At 42.1% G+C, this 22,093-nt stretch overlaps 1 protein-coding gene across 4 annotated transcripts in view; it reads left to right on the plus strand.

The window, feature by feature from the left end:
• Nucleotides 1-22,093, plus strand: part of PACRG (parkin coregulated) — a 568,744-nt gene that overhangs the window by 469,357 nt on the left and 77,294 nt on the right. Inside the window, exon 5 of one of the 4 annotated variants that reach the window (XM_047733479.1) lies at nt 17,525-17,696. The exons of the other annotated variants lie outside the window; for them this stretch is intronic. Coding sequence (XP_047589435.1) covers nt 17,525-17,559 — 35 coding nt within the window. The 3' untranslated portion in view covers nt 17,560-17,696. Of the gene's footprint in view, nt 1-17,524; nt 17,697-22,093 lie in introns of those variants that run through there. 4 annotated transcript variants of the gene reach the window in all.

Consider the following 22,093-nt stretch of genomic DNA (forward strand, 5'->3'; position numbering starts at 1 on the left):
TGAGCTGAGGGAGTAACTTCAGAATCAGTTGACAACTGTTCAGGTTGGCCACAAGATGAAGCCCGTTGCCCTCTCTGAGCTAGGACCTTATGCATGCAAGAACCTCACTACACCACGGTCTGCAGGACCAGCCACAGCCCCGCCTAGGAATGCTGACCACTCTGTAACAGCATGAGAGCCTGTTCCTGCTTTGCTCAACTAGACTTGGCGTTAAGTTGGTATTATATAATACTGCGTTTGCAGACATACCACTGCAGTATGTGTTGAAATGGACAGATAATTGCTTAGAACAAATAAAACAAACTATCTCCTGTGTAGACTACTTGATGCAGCCTGCCTACATGCCCAGAGTCCTCCTTGCCTCCTCTGCTCTCAGAGTCAGCCCCTACTGACTGAGACAGATCCCACAAACCACAGAGACTCTGGGGAAAAGGGCATGAGGGTTAGTGACTGAGAACAGGCCAGTATGGTTATATTCATTTTTAAAGTATTTATGACCAGGAGAAAGCATAAGGAAAGAAGATGAGGGTCCCATTTTTATAATCAAAGAATGCTCTCTGCCTCAGGTGTGAAGTCCACAGGGGCTAGCAGTTCTTGGGTCTCCTCAGCGGCTCTGATAAGGTGCCCCAAATCTGCATCTGAGTATCCCTCTGATATGATGGCTCTTAGTTCCAGCATGGAGGTTCAGAGGAAAACCTCTTCACCGAGGCACCTAGAAGGTCAGGGAAGAGAAGTAAAGGAGGGAAAAGAAACCGAGGAAGAGGAGGGAAGAAAGGAACAAATGAGGATAGGCCAGAGCAGGAAAGGTGAGTGAATGACCAGCAGAGAGACGAGAATGGCCAAAGTTTACCTGTGGGTCAGGAGTCACAGGAAGTAGGAAGAGACAGATAATTGCCTGGGTGTGCCACAGTAGGAAAACAGTCCAGTATGATCTGGGAACATGCCAGGTTAACAGAGATTCCCTCCTGGGAGATTTCTTCCCAGCTGGAACCTCCTGAACAAATGGCCCCTGCACCTTGCCTCCAGGAGCCTCCAGCCCTAAACTACCCCTCAGCCTCTCCTGAGCTATTCGTCTAGCTGACACCTCCCCCAGCAACAGGACCACATCCCTCTGGGTTTGCAGCTGAGTGTCCCCGCTCAGACAAGCCAGTCAGTGGAGCAAAGGGCATCTTCTGGGAGGAGAGAGTCTCAGCAACAAAGCTGGGACTTTTAAATGCATTTTCCTGCCAAAATATTGTGATGTATATGCTGGTACTACATAGTACTATCAGCAGGCCATTTCCCATGTTCCCATGAAAGTCTTCTTTAGTACAGTTTGCTTCCTCAAGATTTTTTCACAATATCATCTTACGTCCTCGCGAATTTTCACCTTAACTGATTCATGGTAGGAATAGCCTGTTTACTGTCCTTGATGTCCTTCTCACCAACTTGTATTTTATACAGACTTCTTAGGAGACTTACAGAATTTAAGGACAAAGTTGGAGATGGATGTACAGATGGATGGATAGATGGATGGACTTATTGATGAATAGAGTATGCCCGCCAATCAAAACAGGGAATTAGAGAAGGGATCCAGGAAGGGAAGTCCCGGAAGAGTTTTCCTAGACATTCATTTAGAGAGAGAGAGAAATATGCTATTTTCTAAATCACTTTTGAGTACGTTAGATGACTTTTGTGTGCTAGCACCCCCAAAATAACTACCCTGTATTTCATTCTGTAAGAAAATATCAGTGTAAACCATTAATTTAACTATGAGGTTTTTTTAAAAAAATGAGAAATGTTGATGTAGAGATGATGAGGGGTAGGGATAGCAAGCGAAACCATTGGTGGACAGAGGGACTGGACACAACTCTCCAAGTAAGAATTGGCAGTGGTTTCAATGTGTTAGGGGCAGAAGAGGAGAGAAATGAAAATATTTGAGAAATATTTCAGAAATATAAAGAAAGGTCTTAATAATAGAGACTTGAATACTTGGATGTGAACAAGAGTAATGAGTATAAGCTGAAAACAATATTCTGAAATAGGAAATATGCAATGAGAAACAAGTTTGTAGGAAGGAGAGAAATAGTAAGTTGTACTTTCATTCATTAAGATTTCCCCATCTAGGGGACATCCAGATGGAAATGTTCCCTAAATCATTGGACGTTTGGCTCTGCAACTCCATTAAAAAATGTCTGGTAAAAAATAATAGAGTTAAGAGTCGTCTGGTTTTAGAGCATAACTGAAGTCATTAATGGAGGAGATGGTCCATGGAATGTAGTGCAGAGGGGACAAGTGAAGTCTAGGGGGAAGTCCTGAGAAACACCTACATTTAAGGGACAGAGAGCTGCCAAAGGGGTCCAGGAAGATGCAGCCAAGGATGTAGGAGAGAAACTAGGAGAGTTTACTTTCATGGAAGCCAAAAGAAGAATATGTTTAAAGAAAGGGGGCAGAGTCAAAGATTTCTTCTAGAGGCAAAATAAGACAAAGACTGAAAAAAATGTCCATGGAACTGAGCAAGAATTCTTGTTCTTGGGAAGAGCAGTTTTCATGGAGAAGGAGAACAGAAGCCAGATTCTGATGTGCAAAACAATACATGAGATGTGATGAAGTGTAGACAACTCCTTCAAGAGACTTGGTTGTGAAGGAGATAAAGGCCAAATTTTGGTAGTGTTTTGGGTATGGGAAGAGATGTGTAGTTTGTTTTAAAATGAAAAAGACATGGCCATGTTATAATGAAGATATAAGCTCCATGAAACCAAAGATACAAAAGAGAAAGGAAATAATCTATTGGATGAGGCCTCTGAAGAGATGGAAAGACATGACTGGAAGGACATAATTGGAAGAATTTGCCTGCCATTAGAAGGAGCTCACCTCATCCAGCTTAGTAGGAGAGAAGAGAGCAGAATGGGAGGTTCTAGTATGGTCTGAGCATTTTAGATGTACCACATTTCCGTCTGCTCTGTAATATACCCAAGACTCATAATATTTTCCCTTCCACAGTTATATTCTACTGATAATCCTGAAGTATATGAATATATTCCACCTCCATTAATTAAACATGGTGTAATCTTCTGGAGACAGAGGCTTAATTAAAATAATTTCCCAGTTTCTCTGTTGTACCATAGCTGCCCTCCATGAGGATAGTTTATAGTCACAAAATATCATTTGAGCAAATGGAGGTGGTTTTTGTGACTAGAAAATTTGTGTCTCAAAGTATGGTTCTCATTTCCATGGCATGAAATATCCGCTTCAAAATTCCTCAGGACTGTCTTCCTTTGAGAAGGGGTTTTCCTTGTTGTCATCCCACATTGTTCATCCCGTGTGTCAGTACACATAAGCCTGCAAAGAAACAGCATTCTCAAAATACAATAACTTACTGGAGCCAAAGAGAAATTATTAGAAATATCACTTTCTTTTTTTCTTTTTTTTTTTTTTAAAGATTTTATTTATTTATTTGACAGAGAGATCACAAGTAGGCAGAGAGGCAGGCAGAGAGAGAGGAGGAAGCAGGCTCCCTGCCGAGCAGAGAGCCCGATGCGGGGCTCGATCCCAGGACTCTGAGATCATGACCTGAGCCGAAGGCAGCGGCTTAACCCACTGAGCCACCCAGGCGCCCCAGAAATATCACTTTCTTTTATATAGTTCTCTCCGGAAAATGTTCTCAGTTCCATGAAGTTTTAATGTCTGTATTATAGAGACTTTTTTTTAATTTTTCAAAATTTCTGTACTATTCTCCAAAGGGATCCTTAAAGTGTACGGTTTCCTTTTTAAAATTCTGCCCTTGGCAAGCCAATTTACAGTTTGGTTTGGTGTTTCAGTATTGTCAAATATTGCTTAAAAGGGAGAGGCTTCAGGAAAACCTACAAACCTTCTACTTTCCCAAAGGTTACTTGTTATAGAACTAATCTCCACGTACTTATGTATCTACAAACATCTTTCTATAATTCTTCCTAAATTAAGGCAATAATCACTACAAGATACTTTGGAACCATGATGGGCTAAACCACACAGGGTACTATACAAATGTCGGGGCTTAATAATGTAAAAGGGAAGCTACTCTCACCGATCATCTGCTGAAGCACATCCATTTTTCTTCAAACCTAGTGAAGTTTTACCTCCAAGTTTCCCAAACAACACTGCCCTTCTCCATTCCTTTTAGCACCATCTTGAACTCACTTCCTTCCGTGTACTCTTTCAGTTATCTGTTATTATGACTTATTTATGTGTATTTATGCTTTTCTAGCTTTTTTCCCCCTCTTAGGAATTAAACATTGTGACAGAAGAAACTGAGTTGACTCTCTTCTACATATTCCTAAGTGTAGGTATACTTTGAGCACTCCATAAATACTTGTCTACTGACTAGTTGAAAAGTTAGTCTTACATAGATGCAATTGAAAGTCATCTCATTTTCTAACTCAGATTGGTTGGTAATATGGTTGAACTACACAAGATTTGGAGCCTTTGTTCACCCCCAGGAGAATAAATGGCCATGATTAATTAAAACTGTCTACTGTAGAGACTTTGGGAACCTTGAGAAGAAATCGGGAATATGCAAACCCATGCCAATCTCTCTTGCCATCTCTATTTCAGGAGTATTAAATGGTTGGTAAATTACAGTAAAAGGGTTTTAAGAGACAATAATATAGACATTTCCTTTAAATATTTAGCATGATGAATTTAATCAGCTTAAATATGTGATTTGTGTTTGGTTAGTAGATTGGTGGATTCGGTGGGAGGTGATTAGCTTCCATTTCTTTAGTCTGACTGTAATTTTTGGTAAATTACATAACTGTTTCACAAAATTCTATTGGGATTGTATACATCCTGGTTTACAGTAGTTTTATTTTCTTGATATAATCTTACATAAGTGGATTCATGACTTGGTGAATATTTTCTATATGAACATTTTCTGCCAGTGTAGATAATTTGATGAGATGTTATTAAATAGGGAGAAATCTAGCCTTATTTTCTTTTTTCTTTTGCTCAAGCTAAAAGAAAATGCTCAACTTTTGTTGAGAATGAATGTAAGGCCAACAATAACATTATTTTTTAAATAGTAATTTTTTTAGGACAAAATAAGTTGGAGCGGTCTCTTTGTCATTACAGTTACTGTCTCTAAAGCCACATTTCTGTTCTCATAAGATAGTTCCTATGAAAAGAAATTGAAGCGCCATAAATCACATTAGTGTAAGGTCACAAATTAATCACTTTATAGCCTATTTTCTCTTGAAAACTCTTTCTTTGTAGAAATTCTGCCACAAAATACCTCATAGCATTCAATTTCATTGATGATTACTGCATGTTTTGCTCAGTATTCCAAACCAAGTCATTAGGAAATGCTGTGGTTGCCAGCCACCATTGTCCTGTTTGACATCAATAGGAAGATGCTTTATTTATTTTCTGGTGTTATTTATTCCTTCCACAAGATATATGCGTTTTATATGCTGCTGAAATCCCAGGGGCCTTTCACTGATCACTTAAATGAGGATTATGCCTTAAGGAACAGCTGTGGAAGATAGTTTTACCAAACCTTTTACATAAGATTGCACTTACATTTCCATTTGGGTTAATTGAAAAAGAAAATATTTGGTGATGGTATGGACTAGCATCAGAATTAATTTTACTCTACAATTGAATTTATGTCCAAAATGTTCATATTCCTATTGTTTAAGAATGTATTCAATTCCAAACCTCAAAGCTCACCTCTTCTGTATAAATATTGGTGTTAATTTGATTGAATCTGTCACTTACAGCAGTATCACATTTGGGGAAAAGGATTTAAATACCAGGACAGCACAGAATTTGGATCAAGTTTATATGAGAGGAAGTTTTCTGTTATATCTGCTCATATAATGAAAGAAGAAGTGATGTGACCCAGATTCTTTCTGCTTTCAGTCCAATCTGAAGGAACACTTTCTTCCTGGTGTGCCACACAGGGCATTTGAGCTGGGACTGCTGGTGGTCTCAGAACAAAGAAGAAACACTTTTAACACCCATCATCAAGGACCTCCAGAGTCTTAACTCTTTCACTTTGAATAACTCTTCTTTAAGTTTATTGACTTTAATCTTAAATTTTGTCAGCATTATAGAGTAGAATATGTAGACTTCCCAGAAAATTCCTCTCATGTGAAAGCAGCTCTCCTCAAATGTTTTCTCTTCAGTATTTCTATGGATCATTCTTTCTTTGCCCTACACACTTTAATTAACCCATCTCATAATACTTCAGCATCACTTTTGATTTGTAATTGAGATGATTTTTTGCTCTCTACCAACAGAAGTGAGTTTCACGAATTCACTGCATATCTCCAACAACTGGCCTGGTGGTCATCACATAGTGTGTAGTAAATATATTTATGAAATCAATCGAAAGGAAGCTTTTCAAATTTGAGATCCAAATCTCATCCCCTAGATGATGACTTGAAACAAAGCAATTATTCTTTTTGAGTATTTTCCTCAATTATAAAGTAAGGCTAATGAGATCTTCTCTCTCAGTTGCAATGACCAAAGAAAATAATGGTTGAGATGCAAAATATTGTTATTTTTCTACCTTCATGTAGAAGAAATTCTGTCAAGATGTTCTGTCTGACTGGTACTCTTGTGTGTTGTTGGCACTCAGCAGAGACTTATTGCCTGCTGTAATAAGCCTTCTTTTATTATAATCATCTAGAAGCACTTGCCTGCTCTCTTGGTTTTAAGGACTACCTTTATGAAAGGAAGACCCTTCAAGATCTACACTTTATAGTATTCGGTCATCAATTCCTCCCCAGATTCATGTCTGTTAGAATTAGCTAAGTCAGAATTACTACCAGGAATCCCTAGTTGAATACCTTACTCCTTCTGGGGACAAAAATTAAATGTCTGTCCCACCAATTCTTTATCCTTCTTGCTATGACAAGATCAACCACACATAGCCCATGGGTCATCACCCTTTCCCTTCTTACATCCATACCCACACATACTCCTGCCCTCTCCCACACTAGAAATGTGCTTGGGAATCACAGGTGGTTCCAACTGGAGTAAATCAAGGGCTTCTGCAAGGCTTTAGTTTGGGACTGGAATCCTGGTGGGGAGACTGCACAGAGCTATCCATGGGGAGGAAGTGTTTGGGGAAGATTGAGGTGCGAGTGGAGTGTGTGTTAAGGAAGAAACCTATGGAAAAAGGAAGCTGTGGTGGAGAGAAGAAATTTAAGATAGGGGCAGAAATATTTTTTTTAATGTTTAGGAAAAGTTTGCCTGTCCGAGGTCCAAGCACTCTACTACCCACTTTGCGAAGCCTTCCAAAAAATCCATAATTAAATATTTAATGTTTGCTTTTCGTGTTAAATTCAAGATCTATAGCGAGAAAGGGTGAGGTCAGGGGTGATGGAGGAGGCCAGATCCAGCATGTCCAGCTGCCGATCGACATCTACCACTTCTCTGACCGACGGTGCTTGTCAGAGTCATCTGTGATTCCTTTTCCTCCTCTGACACCCCCCTATAGCCACTAGGGGCTGACTCTCTGCCACGGTACTGTTGCTCATAACTTCCCGTCTTTGGCAATCCAATTCAGATTATTAATGCAATTCAATTCATATTAATAATTCAACTTAGATTCAGATTAATTCAATTCAGATCAATAATCTTAAAAACACCTCTTTTCCTAATTTTTACTCCTGCTTTGCTTGTAGGCACTTACAAGGTTAGTCTTCTTTAAAAATAAAAACCATACAGCTAGAACTCTTTGTTTATTTATCCAACAATTTAGATACACTCCTGGTGGCTGGTGCCATATGGAAAGTACACAGTGCAGAGGGAAAGGCCAACCAACATTCCTGCAACCAAACCCCACCTCTGCCCCTAGTAGTTGGGTAACTGCACAAGTTACTTCCCCTAAATATACTGCTGGAACAGGTTTTCTTCACAGCCTGTAAGTCTGAGTCTTCTTTTATTCCTTTTCTATGTAAGTATTCATGTTCCAGAAAGATTTCTCAGGACATCTATTTGAAATTTTATAAAAGAAAAAGTTGGATTACTCTTTTAACGCTTTCTAATTCCCTAGGACAAGCAACTTAAGAATGTCTTTGATATATTTATATGCCAATCTTTCTTCAATTCTTAATGGAAATTATAGAGCAAATTGATGTTTGATATTTTTAAGCATGTTTTCTAATCAAAAGGTTTTATACACCATGTAAATTTCATTAACTCAATCCAGAAGAAAAAGGTGACAGCTAGCATTGAACAAACACATTGCAAAAGTTTCATATAAATTTATGTGTTCTCATTTGGGGGAAATCAATAAAATATCCAACAGAATGGTTACATTTTTGACACAATCTCACTTTATCTTCTGAAGCCTTTATTGGATTTTCACATGAAGAAAACCAGAAAAGATTATAGGTTAGAATATAAAACAAAACCAAGTCTTTATGATTATTCCAACTTTTAACCCCCCCCAAAAAAGCGTGAGTGGGTGTGTGTGGGGTGTGTGTGTGTGTACAATGTATTGTCCGCCAGTGATTTGGGGGTTTCCTTGTGGGGATGATGTAGCCAAGGCTCCAGCCAACTTCCTCAGGAGGCTCTTAGCCGGGCATGACATGAGAGGGGGAACTGGTGGGCTCTCCAGTAAGGCACAAAGAGGGACAAGCCAGCAGTAGAGGGCCCAGGCAGTGAGGGAGCTGTGGCCCAGCCAGGGCCTGATCTGGAGAACTAGTTAAGAGCCACCATAAAGTTGAGTCTAGGGGGCTGTGTGGTAAGTCATGTGCTGTTTATATTCTTTGAATGAGAGTATGGTGAGGGGTTCCTTCCACAGCCAGTCAGGAACCAGAAAGCAAGGTAAGTGGGTGGTCCAAGCTTCCACACTGCACATGAACCTAGAGACAGGGGCAATGAGTCTAGCCCTGCAGAACTTGATTCTAAAGCAGAGCTCAGCCCCTGTCAGGATGCTGACATTCATGTCCACCTGTGAAAAAATCCGGTGGGGAAAGGAAGGAGTAAAGGGCAGAGGTGAGCGTGGATTCTGACTCAGAACAACGATGTTATTGCTTAATTGGCTTATCCAAGGTTAAAAGTTGTTTTTTTTTTTTTTTAAATTATGTTACCCAGAGCTCTAAAAAAGATTCTAACTTATCTTTGAGCTGTAATCTGTGACTGTTTCCATCCGTGCAACAAAAGATGTGGGATCAGAAGTCAGAAAATTAAATTAGGTTCATTCCCAGCCAAAGATCTCTCCTCTTGCCCTATGGGAACTGCTAAGTCGAAATTTCATCTTCCTTCTCCTTGCAGCATCTTTAGGTGAATGATAATCATCTGATGCATTGCACTAAAAGCTAATCACTAACATATATATCAGCAGGGCCACTTTCTATTAATTAATGCCATTGTGTGTTGTGCATGTAACAAATGCAAATTACCTAATGGGGCAACATTGGTTTCCCCCCACGCATTCTTCGGTGCAATTCAGATCCCATTCGGAAAGCGCCGCTTGGTGACCGGTGGATTGTGATCATTGTAACTTTTTGCTCTGGATTCATAAGGCTCAATTACTTTTCTCAGTTATAGGAAATGTCTTTAATAAAAGACTAAAAAGACAGTATTTTTAGCATCTGACACAGAAGGGTGATATGATAACATTAAATTTCCCTCTGATCCAGCAAACATTTACAAATACAAATAAGGAAAATGACGATTGCTCATCCCATGTGTTTTGGCCTCAATGGATTCAGTTAATAAGGAACTAGAAGAATTAAGTATGGGTAAACCACAGCACCTTTAGAATGCTTAACAGATTACCGGGGTATGGCAGTTACAGCAACAAGTGTTTTCAGGCTGAAAACAACAACAAAAACAAAAAAAAATCACTTGAGAAGATGATGTCTCCAAATATTACAGGGAATTGCTTCTTTTGTGTTCAAATGAATTCAAACCTAAACCAACATTTAAATGGGCTTCAATCATGAATTGCAAATTGCAGTTGAAATGAGCATTGTTTTGCTGATAGTTTAGTCTGAAAACAATTGTCTTTTTCCCTACCAGGATAGTGCATACTTGATTAAGTGGGTTGTTGTTTTTTTTGTTTTGTTTTGTTTTTTTATTTGGGGGTTATTTGCTTTGTAACAGGCCAATATTTGAATAAATGAATTAATCCAGGGAGACAGCCTTGGTCCTGACCCAAGTCTGACTTTTCTTTGTACAGACTTGTCATGCAGGAGCCTTCGTGCCTGTGGTGGTAAAGTTTGCTGCCCTTGACTGCACTCCGAGTTTGGATGCCGTGGCCTTGTTATTAGACAAATGTCCCTGACACCAGAGTCTCACTCGGGCTCCGCAGCTGGCTGGAGCTGACACTGCCACACACAGTCACTGGGAGGACCTAAGTTCCTCAGGCACAAAGATAGGCCTTTGGCAAAGTTCTGTTAAGGACGTTCTGCATTTGTCTTTCCCATACAGCCCCAAGGGCGTGTTTCCCCCCACAAGAAGCTTCTTAGGTGTATTTTTTTTTTTAAAGATTTTATTTATTTATTTGACAGAGAGAAATCACAGGTAGGCAGAGAGGCAGGCAGAGAGAGAGGAGGAAGCAGGCTCCCTGCTGAGCAGAAAGCCCGATGTGGGGCTCGAACCCAGGACCTGGGATCATGACCTGAGCCGAAGGCAGCGGCTTAACCCACTGAGCCACCCAGGCGCCCCTCTTAGGTGTATTTTTAAATTAGACTTTAAGTCTCTTGAGTGTTTTTCTGTTTGTCAGGAGAAATCGGTCTTTCCATCTGTAAGATATTATAAATAGTAAAAATCCTTGTGCACACACACGCACACCCAAGGGCAGGAGCATGTGCCTTGTGTCCCCAAGCACTGTCCAATATACTCCCGCGGCTTCCTGTGAGTTCTGGACAGGGTCCTGTCTGCTCATCTTCTGAAACGGCTAAAGATGCTTAGAGACCAGGAAGACTTGCGTCAAACCCTGAAAGGCTGGTTGATTGAAATCTTGTTCCGTTTAACTTAGAAGATGAATAATGGCCTTAATTGTTGATGACTTAAAAAGAGAGAGATTTATTCTGGGAGTCCAAGGCCCAGCTGCCCTGAGTTAGGGAATCCAGGGGACCCATCTCATCCTGGTCCAACAAATAGGGCCCGTGATTGATGGTAAAAACCAAATGTGGTCAGAGATGAAGAGACGAAGCAAGCATTTTCGAATCGAACAATACCAGAGCACCCTCACGTTTGTCGTCTCTAATGTGACTACAGGCTGTTCTCTGCAGCTGCTTCTGTGTGTTCCCTCGGTGCTCTACGACGAACGCTCTTTGTACCACGTACGATTGTATTTCAGGTAACCCCAAGTGTCCTACTCTGTAACCCGTCCTCTATTTCATTTTACAGACTGAGATAGGGCAGTTCATTTAATGACATTCATTCCGATTCTTCTCCATAGGCCTTTGGTTTTGGTTTTTGGTTTCTCATTTTGGTTTTGTTTTCCTGAAAGGAAGTCTCCTTTCTTAGTTCTCTTCCTTAATTTTTTCCAGTTACATTTGGGTTTGGTGGGGCTGATTCATGATAATTTTCTCTGTGAGCTTCACCAAGGGTCTCTCCTTGAATCATCCAGTATTTTCTGTAATATTCTGTAATATTGGACTAAGGGGACCTGAAATGTGCACTTCGTGAGCACGTGTTAGACACTGAAAATACAGTGTGGCATCTTGCTCTTGTACAAATAATGTAAGAGCCCCTCTGTCATAAGAATGACCTGCCTGCCTTGGTCATGTGCTTCCATTTACACAAGGAATTCCTTGTTGTCTGTGCTGTGTATTTTAGAAGAGAATGCTTGGTACTATCTACACTCCATCCCACAAGGCCCCATCTGATCCATCCAAGAGCCGTGAGGCTGAATCCAGCCCCAGAAATTACAAGTCCAACCAACGACTATGACTTTAAGTATCTAATTTAGGGTTATGGGAAATACGGCTTCGTTTCTCGAAACATCTATCCTCTAAAGGTACCGCCTTGTTCAGTTGCCAAACTAATGCTTCATTTTGATGTAATCTCTTGGGAGAGTAAAAGTGAACGGTGCAAAAATGAAAGTTTTTCAAACATGAATGGAGCCAAAACTTGATATTTTAAGGTTGGCAAACACGATAGCCCCTAAGAAATCGCAGAGTGTAAAACATTGCGGAGGTCTTAATGGAGGAGAGCACATTCTGTTCCGTTTCTGTCATAAGTAACCCAGAGACAAAGAAGCTAATGGCCGTCTGCGCGCTTGAGGGAGGCAGACGACGACCTCCCTTTCTTTCCTCCCTTTCTTTTTGTTACCATCACCAATTTGCAAAGTCTGATCTTTCAGTGAGTTTCTATTTCCCCGACTAAACTCTCCAACAAATAATACTAATTTCGGGCATTTCACAAATTTAAAATTAATTCAAAACAAAGTGAAACAAGAGGTTACAATAATTTTGATTTTACTGAAGAAACCCCACCTACATTCAGTAGGAGATTATTATGACCTTACCTTAAAAAAAAAAAAGATTTTGTTTATTTATATGAGACAGAAAGAGAGAGATAGTGATGGGGGAAGAGTAGAGGGAGAAGCAGGCTCCCCGCTGAGCAGGGAGACAGACGACGGACTTGATCCCAGGACCCTGGGATCATGACCTGAGCCTAAGGCAGGCGCTTAAGTGACTGAGCCCCCCAGGCACCCCTGGCCTTATCTTTTAAAGTCCACTATGGGAACACTTTTTCACTTCCTTCGATACTGTAAACTATCGCTCTTTCAGAAACATACAATTCTGTCAGAATTCTAATGATAGCCTAAAGCTGAATTTAACTGAGCAGATGATCAGACTGGGTGGTTTTAATATTCATCAAGGAGGACGTAGTCAAGAACAACTGTGTTCATTCAGAAACCGCCTGCTCAGCCCAAGCTTCTGGACACAGGTTTGGACAGCCACGTGCTAGCACAGGTATAGGGGCCGTTATCAAGGGGAACCCTGAATCGGAGAGTTAGTAGAGTTCCGCGCTCTGTCCGCTTCTATTCTTTTGTGTATCCGTTCCCTGGCGACCTCATTCCATCTCCTGCTTTCAACACTGTCGGTGAACTGACGCCCCATACCTGGCCGTGCTCCACACTTCTAACACCTGAGTCCTGCTTGCTAATAAGCAGCTGCTCTTGGGTGACCAGTGGGCACCTCACTGAACATATTCAAGGCTACTCTCTCGACTGGCCGCTGGACATTTTCCGCCCCATCCACCGACTTCTCAAGAATCATAGAGTTACCTCGAAGCCTCCATTGCCTTCACCTCCTACATCCAATTTGGCAGTAACAACGCACACAGTGTTGTACCCTATCACCTGGGTAAACCTGGGTGCTCCTGAGTCCTTCCACCGAAGACTTTCACCCGGATTGCAGCCACAGCTTTGAAGTGCCTCTGTTTCCACTACCGTCCACTCTTACTTCAGTAGCCAGAATGGTCTTTCTCAAAATTAAATGAAATTTTGTTACTCCTTTGCTTAAAATCCTCCAGTGACATCCACCATGTTTAGAATAAACTCCAGGGTCCTTACTACTGCGTATAAGACAATACAGAATGTCATCCGGCCCTTACCTAATTCTGCGGCTTCATCTTCTCTCGTCTCAGTGTTCACTATTCAACGTTCTCCCATCCCGCCCGACATCGTATTCTTCCTCCAAAACTCCAGGCTTGCTTTTGCTCTGCCTGGAACACTCCTACCTTGCTGCCACACATGGCTCCTTTCTCCTCTATGCAGATTGTTGTTCAGAGCGACCTTCTCATAGAGGCATACTTCGACCACTCTGTCTCTTTCTCTTTTTTAAGATTTATTTATTTACTTATTTTAGAGAGGGAGGTTGGGGCAGAGGCAGAAGGAGAGGGAATCTTAAGCGGACTCCGCATTGAGCTCCGTGCTGAGTGTGGAGCCTGACACAGGTTTCTGTCTCACGAGCTGAGCCGAAACCAAGAGTCACCACCCAGGCGCCCCTGAGCACTCTGTCTTAAGTAGGGATCCAGACCTACAGGCCTTGACACACTTCATCAAGGAGGACTGTAGTTAAGTACAACTTTACTCAGTACAACTAAGTATAGGGTATCCCCATACCCTGCTTTATCTTCTTCCTCATATTGACAACACCTGAAATGTACAGTATCTATGATACGCACATCTAGAGTATTTATACAGTTGTTTGCTTAGTTGTAAGATTCAGCCAACTAGAATGGCGGCACTAAGATAGCAGGGAGTCCATCCTGTTCAGGGTTGAAGCTCTCACTCCCAGAAGGTGCTCAAAAATATTTTTGAATGACAAACAGTTCGAAGCCCTCATTTACATAAAAATACTTCGCTCAGTATTTACACATAGTTACTTCTCCACTTCTTTTCACAAAGGATTTAAAGCAGCTTTAAGCAAAAACGTATATAGGAAAGGTCAAAAAGAACAATCTAGCACCAAAGGGGAAAAAAAGTAAAAAAAAAAAAAAAAAACCAGTAAGACACTCGGTTACAACACTATCATGAGAAAGTAGCAAAGTAGAAAGTGTACTGTGCTTTAAGAGAACAAAACTTTTCCTAAGATTAACTTCTAACTGGAAGTTCTCTAGGGAGCTTTCACTCGGTAAAGGACAATGTCCACAGCAATATTTGTAAAGCAAATGCAATGGTCCTTTTCAAAGGGCTGTTTCTTTGATGATGGCCAAGGGCCCAAATTAAAATGCAATACAATGAAGGGGAGTCGTTAAGGGGCTGAGCTAATACGCTCCTAGAATATAGGATTCTGCCGTCCTTACTTGAACCAAGAAATGACTTTCATCTGGAAAACTCACCTAATAACATAGTCAGCATTGTTTATTGCTAGGAATTAAGGTGATTTCAGTAATTTGATGAAAACCTTGCATTAAAGAGATGCCAGTGTAAACATGCTTTTATTTATACTGTTCCAGCTAAAATGCCCTCCATCTACTGGGCGGGTGTTAGCTACACTTGCCATGTCCCTGGAAGAATACTTATTATTTTCTTTTATAAATATCCTTCCGTATGTTTTCTATTCCCTATTAAAGCTTAACTTCTGGGATACTTTGCTCTATTAACTCCTTTTATCCCATTTCTGCTCTTTGTTGATGGTCTATCTTTACTCTTAGTTTACTTACCTATAAATATTTTTTTAAAAACTATTATTACTAAAATTGTTAAGAAATATCAAAAGTTGTGAAGTATGTTATCTTCTAACAACCAAAATATGAAATTATTATCACTATGATTATTTTGTCACCGATGTGAAAATCAGGACTTGACTTAGAGCAGAATCAGAATTTAATTCAGGCAGTAGTGACCATTCCTTTGACAATATTTTATTTGGCTCTCATTTTAAAGGCATTTTTAAAAAGTGCTTGTGGAAAGTCTGCAGTGAGCCTCAGGTGGTTATTTCGACTGGGATCCCCTCCGTAATGGACTATGTGTAAGGGACACCACAGTGTCTTTACCCCTCTGGAGACTTGCCATTGTCCCAGCTCATCCCTAACCAAGCAAGATTTTGTCATCTTTCTCACTGAGGCCCCTGCCCCCAACTCCAATCAATTCAAGACCAAGTCTTTCTCACTTTTGTGTTATGTGTCAAAACCAGAATCCTTTGAAGGACAGGCTTCTGCCATATTGGCACCAGGGGAAACACATTTCCGTGTTTACAGAGCACATCAGCTCTCCTTCCAGCAACAGGCTTCGGGGGAAACCAAGACCCTGTTAACTTTGCCACAAACTCATGCCCGAGATACGCGACACGTCCACCCCCAAACAGAATGGTGGCCAGTGTCTCTGACACTCCTCCCGACTTTGCAAAGGGCAGCAAGACAATGACAAGAAGGACATACTTGGTACCAGGCAGAGAGATTTTTGAATGTTGCAGGGATAGGGCGAGGAGGCTGTCACAGTCATGTGCCCCCAAGAAAAATATCCCCTTTTATTTTTCATTCAGCTGTCACTGAGAATCAAAGAATGCATTGGTAATTGCTATTGTCTGTAGGATTTTTTGTGGTTCACAGCCAGATGACCACCCTTTACTGAAAAGCTGATTGTATCAGATTTACTCAGCCCCTTCCAGGATATCTAGTGTTTTGTGTTGTTATTGTAAAGAATTTGTGCAAAAAAAAAAAAATTTTTTTTCTTGCTGCTGCCACATTGCTCGATTATTCCATTTTATACCATCAACAGAAATATTTACTCATAATGTAAACACACTCTTCCAAGAAGCAAAGTAGCTTTCTTAATGTAAGTTGTCTAATGGTTTATCTGAATGATGGGCTGGGACAGTAACCGCTGATTCCCCTGTCCTATTAAGCCACAGAATTCCCAGTTTCTGACAGAAGTCTAAATCTAAACCAAAAATCTACTTGACATCTTACAAGTATTAGAGTTTCTTATAATCCTGAATAAGTAATGGCCACCCTCACTTCTAGAAAAAGCACATGCCTCTGCCCGTTTAAAACAGAACAAGTACCAGAACCTAGGAAGTCGCTTGACTTTCCCACTTATGGTGTTTTCTTAGCCAGAAGAGAAAGAGAAGCACGTATACAACAGAAAGCAATTTTCCCCAGATGCTTCCCTTCTGAGCACCGATCCTGGCTAGTGGCCTGGACGGAATCAAATCTTCACCCCAAGTCTCTGGGTCATTATAATTTTGCCTGTAGAATGGAAGTTGCCCCCAAACTCAAATTTCTCTTGACATTCCAACGTTATGTAAATGACATGATTAATCGTTTCAAAACTTCTGAAGACACTTTCAAATATAGGTTGTTCATTTCGAAAAAATACGTGTCCCTCTTCCACTAAATAGCGCCACACTCACTCATTATACTCATTCGGGTTGTTTGGGGCCAAAGTAGTAGTTGACTGGCTCAGATTACCAACGGTAATCTTCAGTCGTGGTTATGATTGAAAAGGTCACAGATTAATTTTGGTTAACAAGTGTAAGCCTTCTAGAAACAGGACCTTGAGCCTCCAAAAACAAACTCGGCCCTCCCCAGCCCCTGGCTTGCAGTGGCACACTCACATTCCAGGCTGTGGACTCATCATTACACACGGAGGGGCGGGTGGTCTCCATGTGCTGGGGGGAGGGTGCTGAATGTCAGGCCTCCCAGACAGAGCGACCCAACAGGCGTCCCTGAGGCTCCTGGCAGGGGGTACTGTGCACCGCGAGCTTGCACGGGTTAATGGGGCGCTGACTCCAGGGGGCTCGCCTCTGGGTTGGCTCCTCGGTGCAAACTGAAGTTCAAGGCAGAAAAGGCTGTTGTTTAAATTGAAGAGAATCCTTTTGTGCCAAACCACCATCCATCCTCTTTTGTCCCTCTCAAAAGGGAAGTGACGCCAGCTGCCTAGGCTGAGGCGAGGCATCAGCACAGGGCTGGTCAGATGACACTTTCCTTCCCCATGCACAGTTTCGACCGCAAGGAATGGCCATGGCCAACACCCTACAAGGCATCATCGGGGACCACCACTTCTCTGAATAACCTGTGGTGTTCTTCCAAGTGGCCACCAGGTGATAAACACATCTTTTAATCATTGTACTGTCCGCCGCAGGAAACTGCAGTTACCCTGTTTTTGCCCACTTATGATAAATCCACCCATCATGGACGATTAAGTAACAGCTAATGAAGCAACACCAAATTCTGACAAATAAGGATGGAGAGACAGCAAGAGACTGCCCACTCAGCAGCTTCACCGAAATGTGCCGTTAAGACTGAATTTGCATCGTAACCATCGAAAAACGAGAAGTAAAAAACAGGAGTTTTTGTTTTTGTTTTTGTTTTTTGTCCACTGATTGCCTGGTAAAGAGACAGACCTTGCCACGGGTTGGCTGTAAATGACTTCACAGTGGAAATGCTCTGGGGCCTCGCGCACAGCCTCATCAGTTCCTCTCTGTCCTCTTCATCCTGCGTCTGCTGTCTCTTCATTTAGTGGGAGGAAAGCACCACATTTTATGACTTTTAGACAATCACACACATAGAAAAGAACTAGAATAATAAATCTTTTATTGGAACATCTGAAACTTTAGCTCTTGCTTTTGGGGTTCTTGCATATTAAATATTCCTATGATAAACCGTCCGTGACTCTGAATCGCTATGATTGGGTATTTTAGTGGATCCTAAACTGGTTTGTCAATATTCAATCAAAATCTTCAGTAGCTTAAGGAGAAGACACGTCTGTTTCCCACGGTCCTCAGATTTTTTCCATAAGTATCTTGGGTACATTCTTGGATGCCTTTTTAAATTATATTCATTCCCTCCTTAGCCTTCTGCTTCTTTTGCTAAATACTCTATGAGGTCATCAAGAGAAGGTGTACATGTGAATAATCCCCATTATCTGTCAATTCTATATTGCTATCCTTGGGACTCCATAGAAGAACTACAGGGACCAAATACAAGTGACAGTTTGTTGTCGGCATGTGCTAGAAAAGCAGAAGTATAAATGCTGTAGCACTCTTGACGTCCAGGGATCTGAGACATGATCATTAATAAACAAGTTTATAATCATAGATATGTGACCATGGGAGATGGTGAGACCTGAGTTGGAGTTTTCATCATTCACTGCCTGAGTGACTTTGTAAATTACTTAACTTCTGGGTTCTTCTTAAAATGGAAGGATAATAATCCCACCTATTACTACTGTTATTATCATTAAATCGATGTGGATTTAATGAGACAAGGCATATCCCCAGTACAGTAGAACAGCATCCGTTCACACCAGAAGCGCATAACCATTGCAGTAGTTGGTGTTCTGCCACCAAACCACGGAGGGCTCCCACGAATGTTTTCTCACCTGCATCACAAGACCCTGGGAGGCAGGCAGAGTCCCACCTCACGGGTGAAGAGTCAAAGCTCAGAGAGACAAGTGACTTGCAGGCATGATGAGGGCCTTGCTGGCATGAGATAGGCCATACCCTACTGATAGTAGTGAACATTCTATCCATTCTTGAATATTCTGCAAGTGTATATTGATTACCTAATGTGTGCCAGGCATCTCTCTCCAAACAAGGCAGAGGCCCTGCCCTCCCAGAGTCTAGTCCCCCAGTAGTAAAGACACAACACTCAAGGGGACAAACCAATGAGCAGGAAGTGTCAGAGAGTGGTAACTCTGACTCCACGAACAAAATGGAGAGAGGAGACAAAAGTGACTGGGGAGGTGACATTTGAGGTGAGCACTGGTAATGGGACCCCGGCATGAGAGGCCTGAGTAAGAGGGTTCCAGGGGCAGGAACAGTATGGGGAAGTTCAGGCAGAAACCCATCAGCAGGCACGTGGAGGAAGCAAGAAGCCAGGGCAGCTGAGGCGCCGGGAGAGGGAGAAGGCCCGTTGGAGAGGGTGGGCTTCTCTTTCCCAAGAGCCCTGACTGGCATCAGAGTTGGCATCCTGAGTGTTTAAGCCTGCTATCTCTCTGCTCCTAAATTTTGATTTAGAGATCGTTAATGAGATGCTTTATCTTTCAAATCGTCAACGAGTCTATCTCCCAAGGTGCGGCTCACCAGCACTTTTCCTCAAGTGCTCACCAACAAGTTTTTACCTGTTGACAAGAAGCAGATGTAATTAGAAAAGAGCCTGGCTCTTGACAAAACAAAAGGCACATAGTTACCACAGTAAATCCTGAGCTGTCCCTTAAAAAACCAGCCCCACATGAACCAGCAATTCTGCTTCTGGGTATTTATCTGAACGAAATGAAAACACCAATTCAAAGAGATATATTCACCACTGCATTCTTTCAGCGTTGTTTACAACAGCCAAGACACGATGGCAACCCGTGTCCACAGAGAGATGAGTGGATATAGGAGCCGTGGTGTGTGTATGGATGGATATACATACAAAGGAATATTACTCAGCCGTTAAAAAGAATGAATTCTTGCCATTTGTGACCATACGGATATATGTAGAGGGCATGATGCTCGCTAAGTGAAATGGGCCAGACAGAGAAAGACAAATGTTGTATGATCCCCCTTATATGTGGCATCAAAAAAAACCACTGAAATAAAGCAAAGCAGGAACAGACTCACAGGTACAGGAAATAAAATATTGGTTACCAGAGGAGGGACGGGTTGGGGTAGGTGAAATAAATGAAGGGGATTAAGAGGTACAAACATCCAGTCACAAAATCAGTAAGTCATGAGGATGTAAGGTACAGCCCAGGGAACAGAGTCGATTCCGTAATAACTTAGCGTCGTTGCAGGTGGTAACTGGGCTTAGCACGGGGAGCATTTTATAATGTATAGAAATATCAGCTCAAAGCACTCTGACGTGCACCTGAAACTAATAGGATAAAGCATGTCAATTATACATCAGTAAAATGAGTTGTTTCAGCTTGCATCACAAAGGAAATAGCAGCGAGGTTTGCAAACTGTGCGCGAGTAGACTGTGATAGAGTTACGTCCAGCGATGTGTGTGTAGGTAGCTGTGCGTGCCTGCTTCCTCGTTAATTGTTTGACCCATTCAGATTTAAGCAGCTACAAAGAAATAAAATCCTAGAGAAATCAGAAAATGTGAAAACTTGATGAGCTTTTGTGATATTTCTAAGAGACAGAATTCTAGTAATGAAATCGAACTGGTTGGACTCCAAAAGCTTTTCAAAGTTCCAGAACAAGAGTCTAAATATAAAAAAAAATGAGAGGATTTCAGAAAAATCAAATATGGTTTATCCATGCCCCCTTCCTTGACCCCAGCGGACACGGAGGCCAGAAGAGCTGACACAGTCTGACTAGGCACACAGAGGCAGCCGAGAAATCAGACCCAGAACTCGTTTTCTCAGTCTCCCGGCCCATCACCCTGAGCCGCATTCTCTATAAATATAATGCGTGTCATCAGGGCCAGAGTCATAGTAGAAGAGATTAAGTAGCATAAAACTATCTTCCCTCACCAGGTGCCTTCCTAAACCTGGAATTCCACTATTAGATAAGCGTTCTCTGGGAAAACGTATTTCCCAGTTGGTCCGCTGGGACGTCAGTGAACTTGGAAATGCCGTGGCCTACCAATGCTAGGCCAAGTGCAGCTGGGGCAGAGGAGAGGACCCCAGGAGCTCCTGGAGCTGAGCCCCACAACTGTAGCCTGGGGGGGTGGGGAAGCGGTGGCTCAAGGACGGATGGGAGAAAGGTGGGGGGGGTGACACCAGGATTTCTCTGCCCCTGCCCCGTGCCTGCCCTAATGAGCAGCAATTTCAAAGACGCTGACAGCAAACTGAAAATGCAAATTTAAAAAAAAAAAGTCATTCATCATATAATATTTCTAATCTGAAAACTGACATCTGATTTTTGAGGAGGCTGCTTTGGGCAGAATTTCCTGTTGGTCTCACAAGACCCTAACCCGCATTAATGAACAGAAGTAGGTGCCTGAAGAGAGAAAGCGGAGGACGGGGCAGGGGTAGGAAAAGACTCCCCACCCACCCCAGTCCAGTCCCGAAGAGTCAGTTGCTTTAGGAAAAGGCCCGGCAGTAAAAACAAGTAGCCCCATTCAAGTGGAACTTCACACTCCACCCTAAAAAACCCCAACAAACCGCCCCATTGTTATTTGTTGTTTTGCTACAATTAATAGACAAAGCAATTGTTAGGCAAGACTAGAGCTGCCCTGTGGGCACATAGTCCAGGTTCTTTGGTTTAGGAGTGGGCTCGGAGGGGTTTAAGAAGTGTGGGTGGCTCACCACAAGGTCATTCTCCTGGACCAGGTAAATAAGGCTTCCCAGGAAGTCTCAGCTTAATGAAGTGGGGACTGCAAATGAATTGATCCAAGGAGGACAATGAGAGCAAGGCTGTTCTAGAATCCTCCTTGGGGCAGTGATACAGCACTGCTCCCACCTATGGGGCGACAGCTTCCTCCCTGCCCTCCTGTGCCCAACCCTGAAGGCCAGCAGTATGTTTCCGGAGGCAGACAGTTACAGAGAGCTAGGTGGGCCTGCTGCCTGTGGAGGTCTTAAAGCAGGACACAGAAGGGCAGAGATCCTCAGCCTAGTTCTGTTCAGAAAGTCTATTGTTATCTTAAAGCTTTCTTTTTCTAATCGACTCTTTAATTATGCAAACTACAGGCTTTCTCAGGCGGGTTCTCCATTACAAGTCAGAACAGGACTTAGGCAACACACAAAGGAAGAGCCAGGCACACTGAGAAGTTAATGGTT

Source organism: Lutra lutra, chromosome 6, assembly GCF_902655055.1.
Source record: "Lutra lutra chromosome 6, mLutLut1.2, whole genome shotgun sequence".
NCBI lineage: Eukaryota > Metazoa > Chordata > Mammalia > Carnivora > Mustelidae > Lutra > Lutra lutra.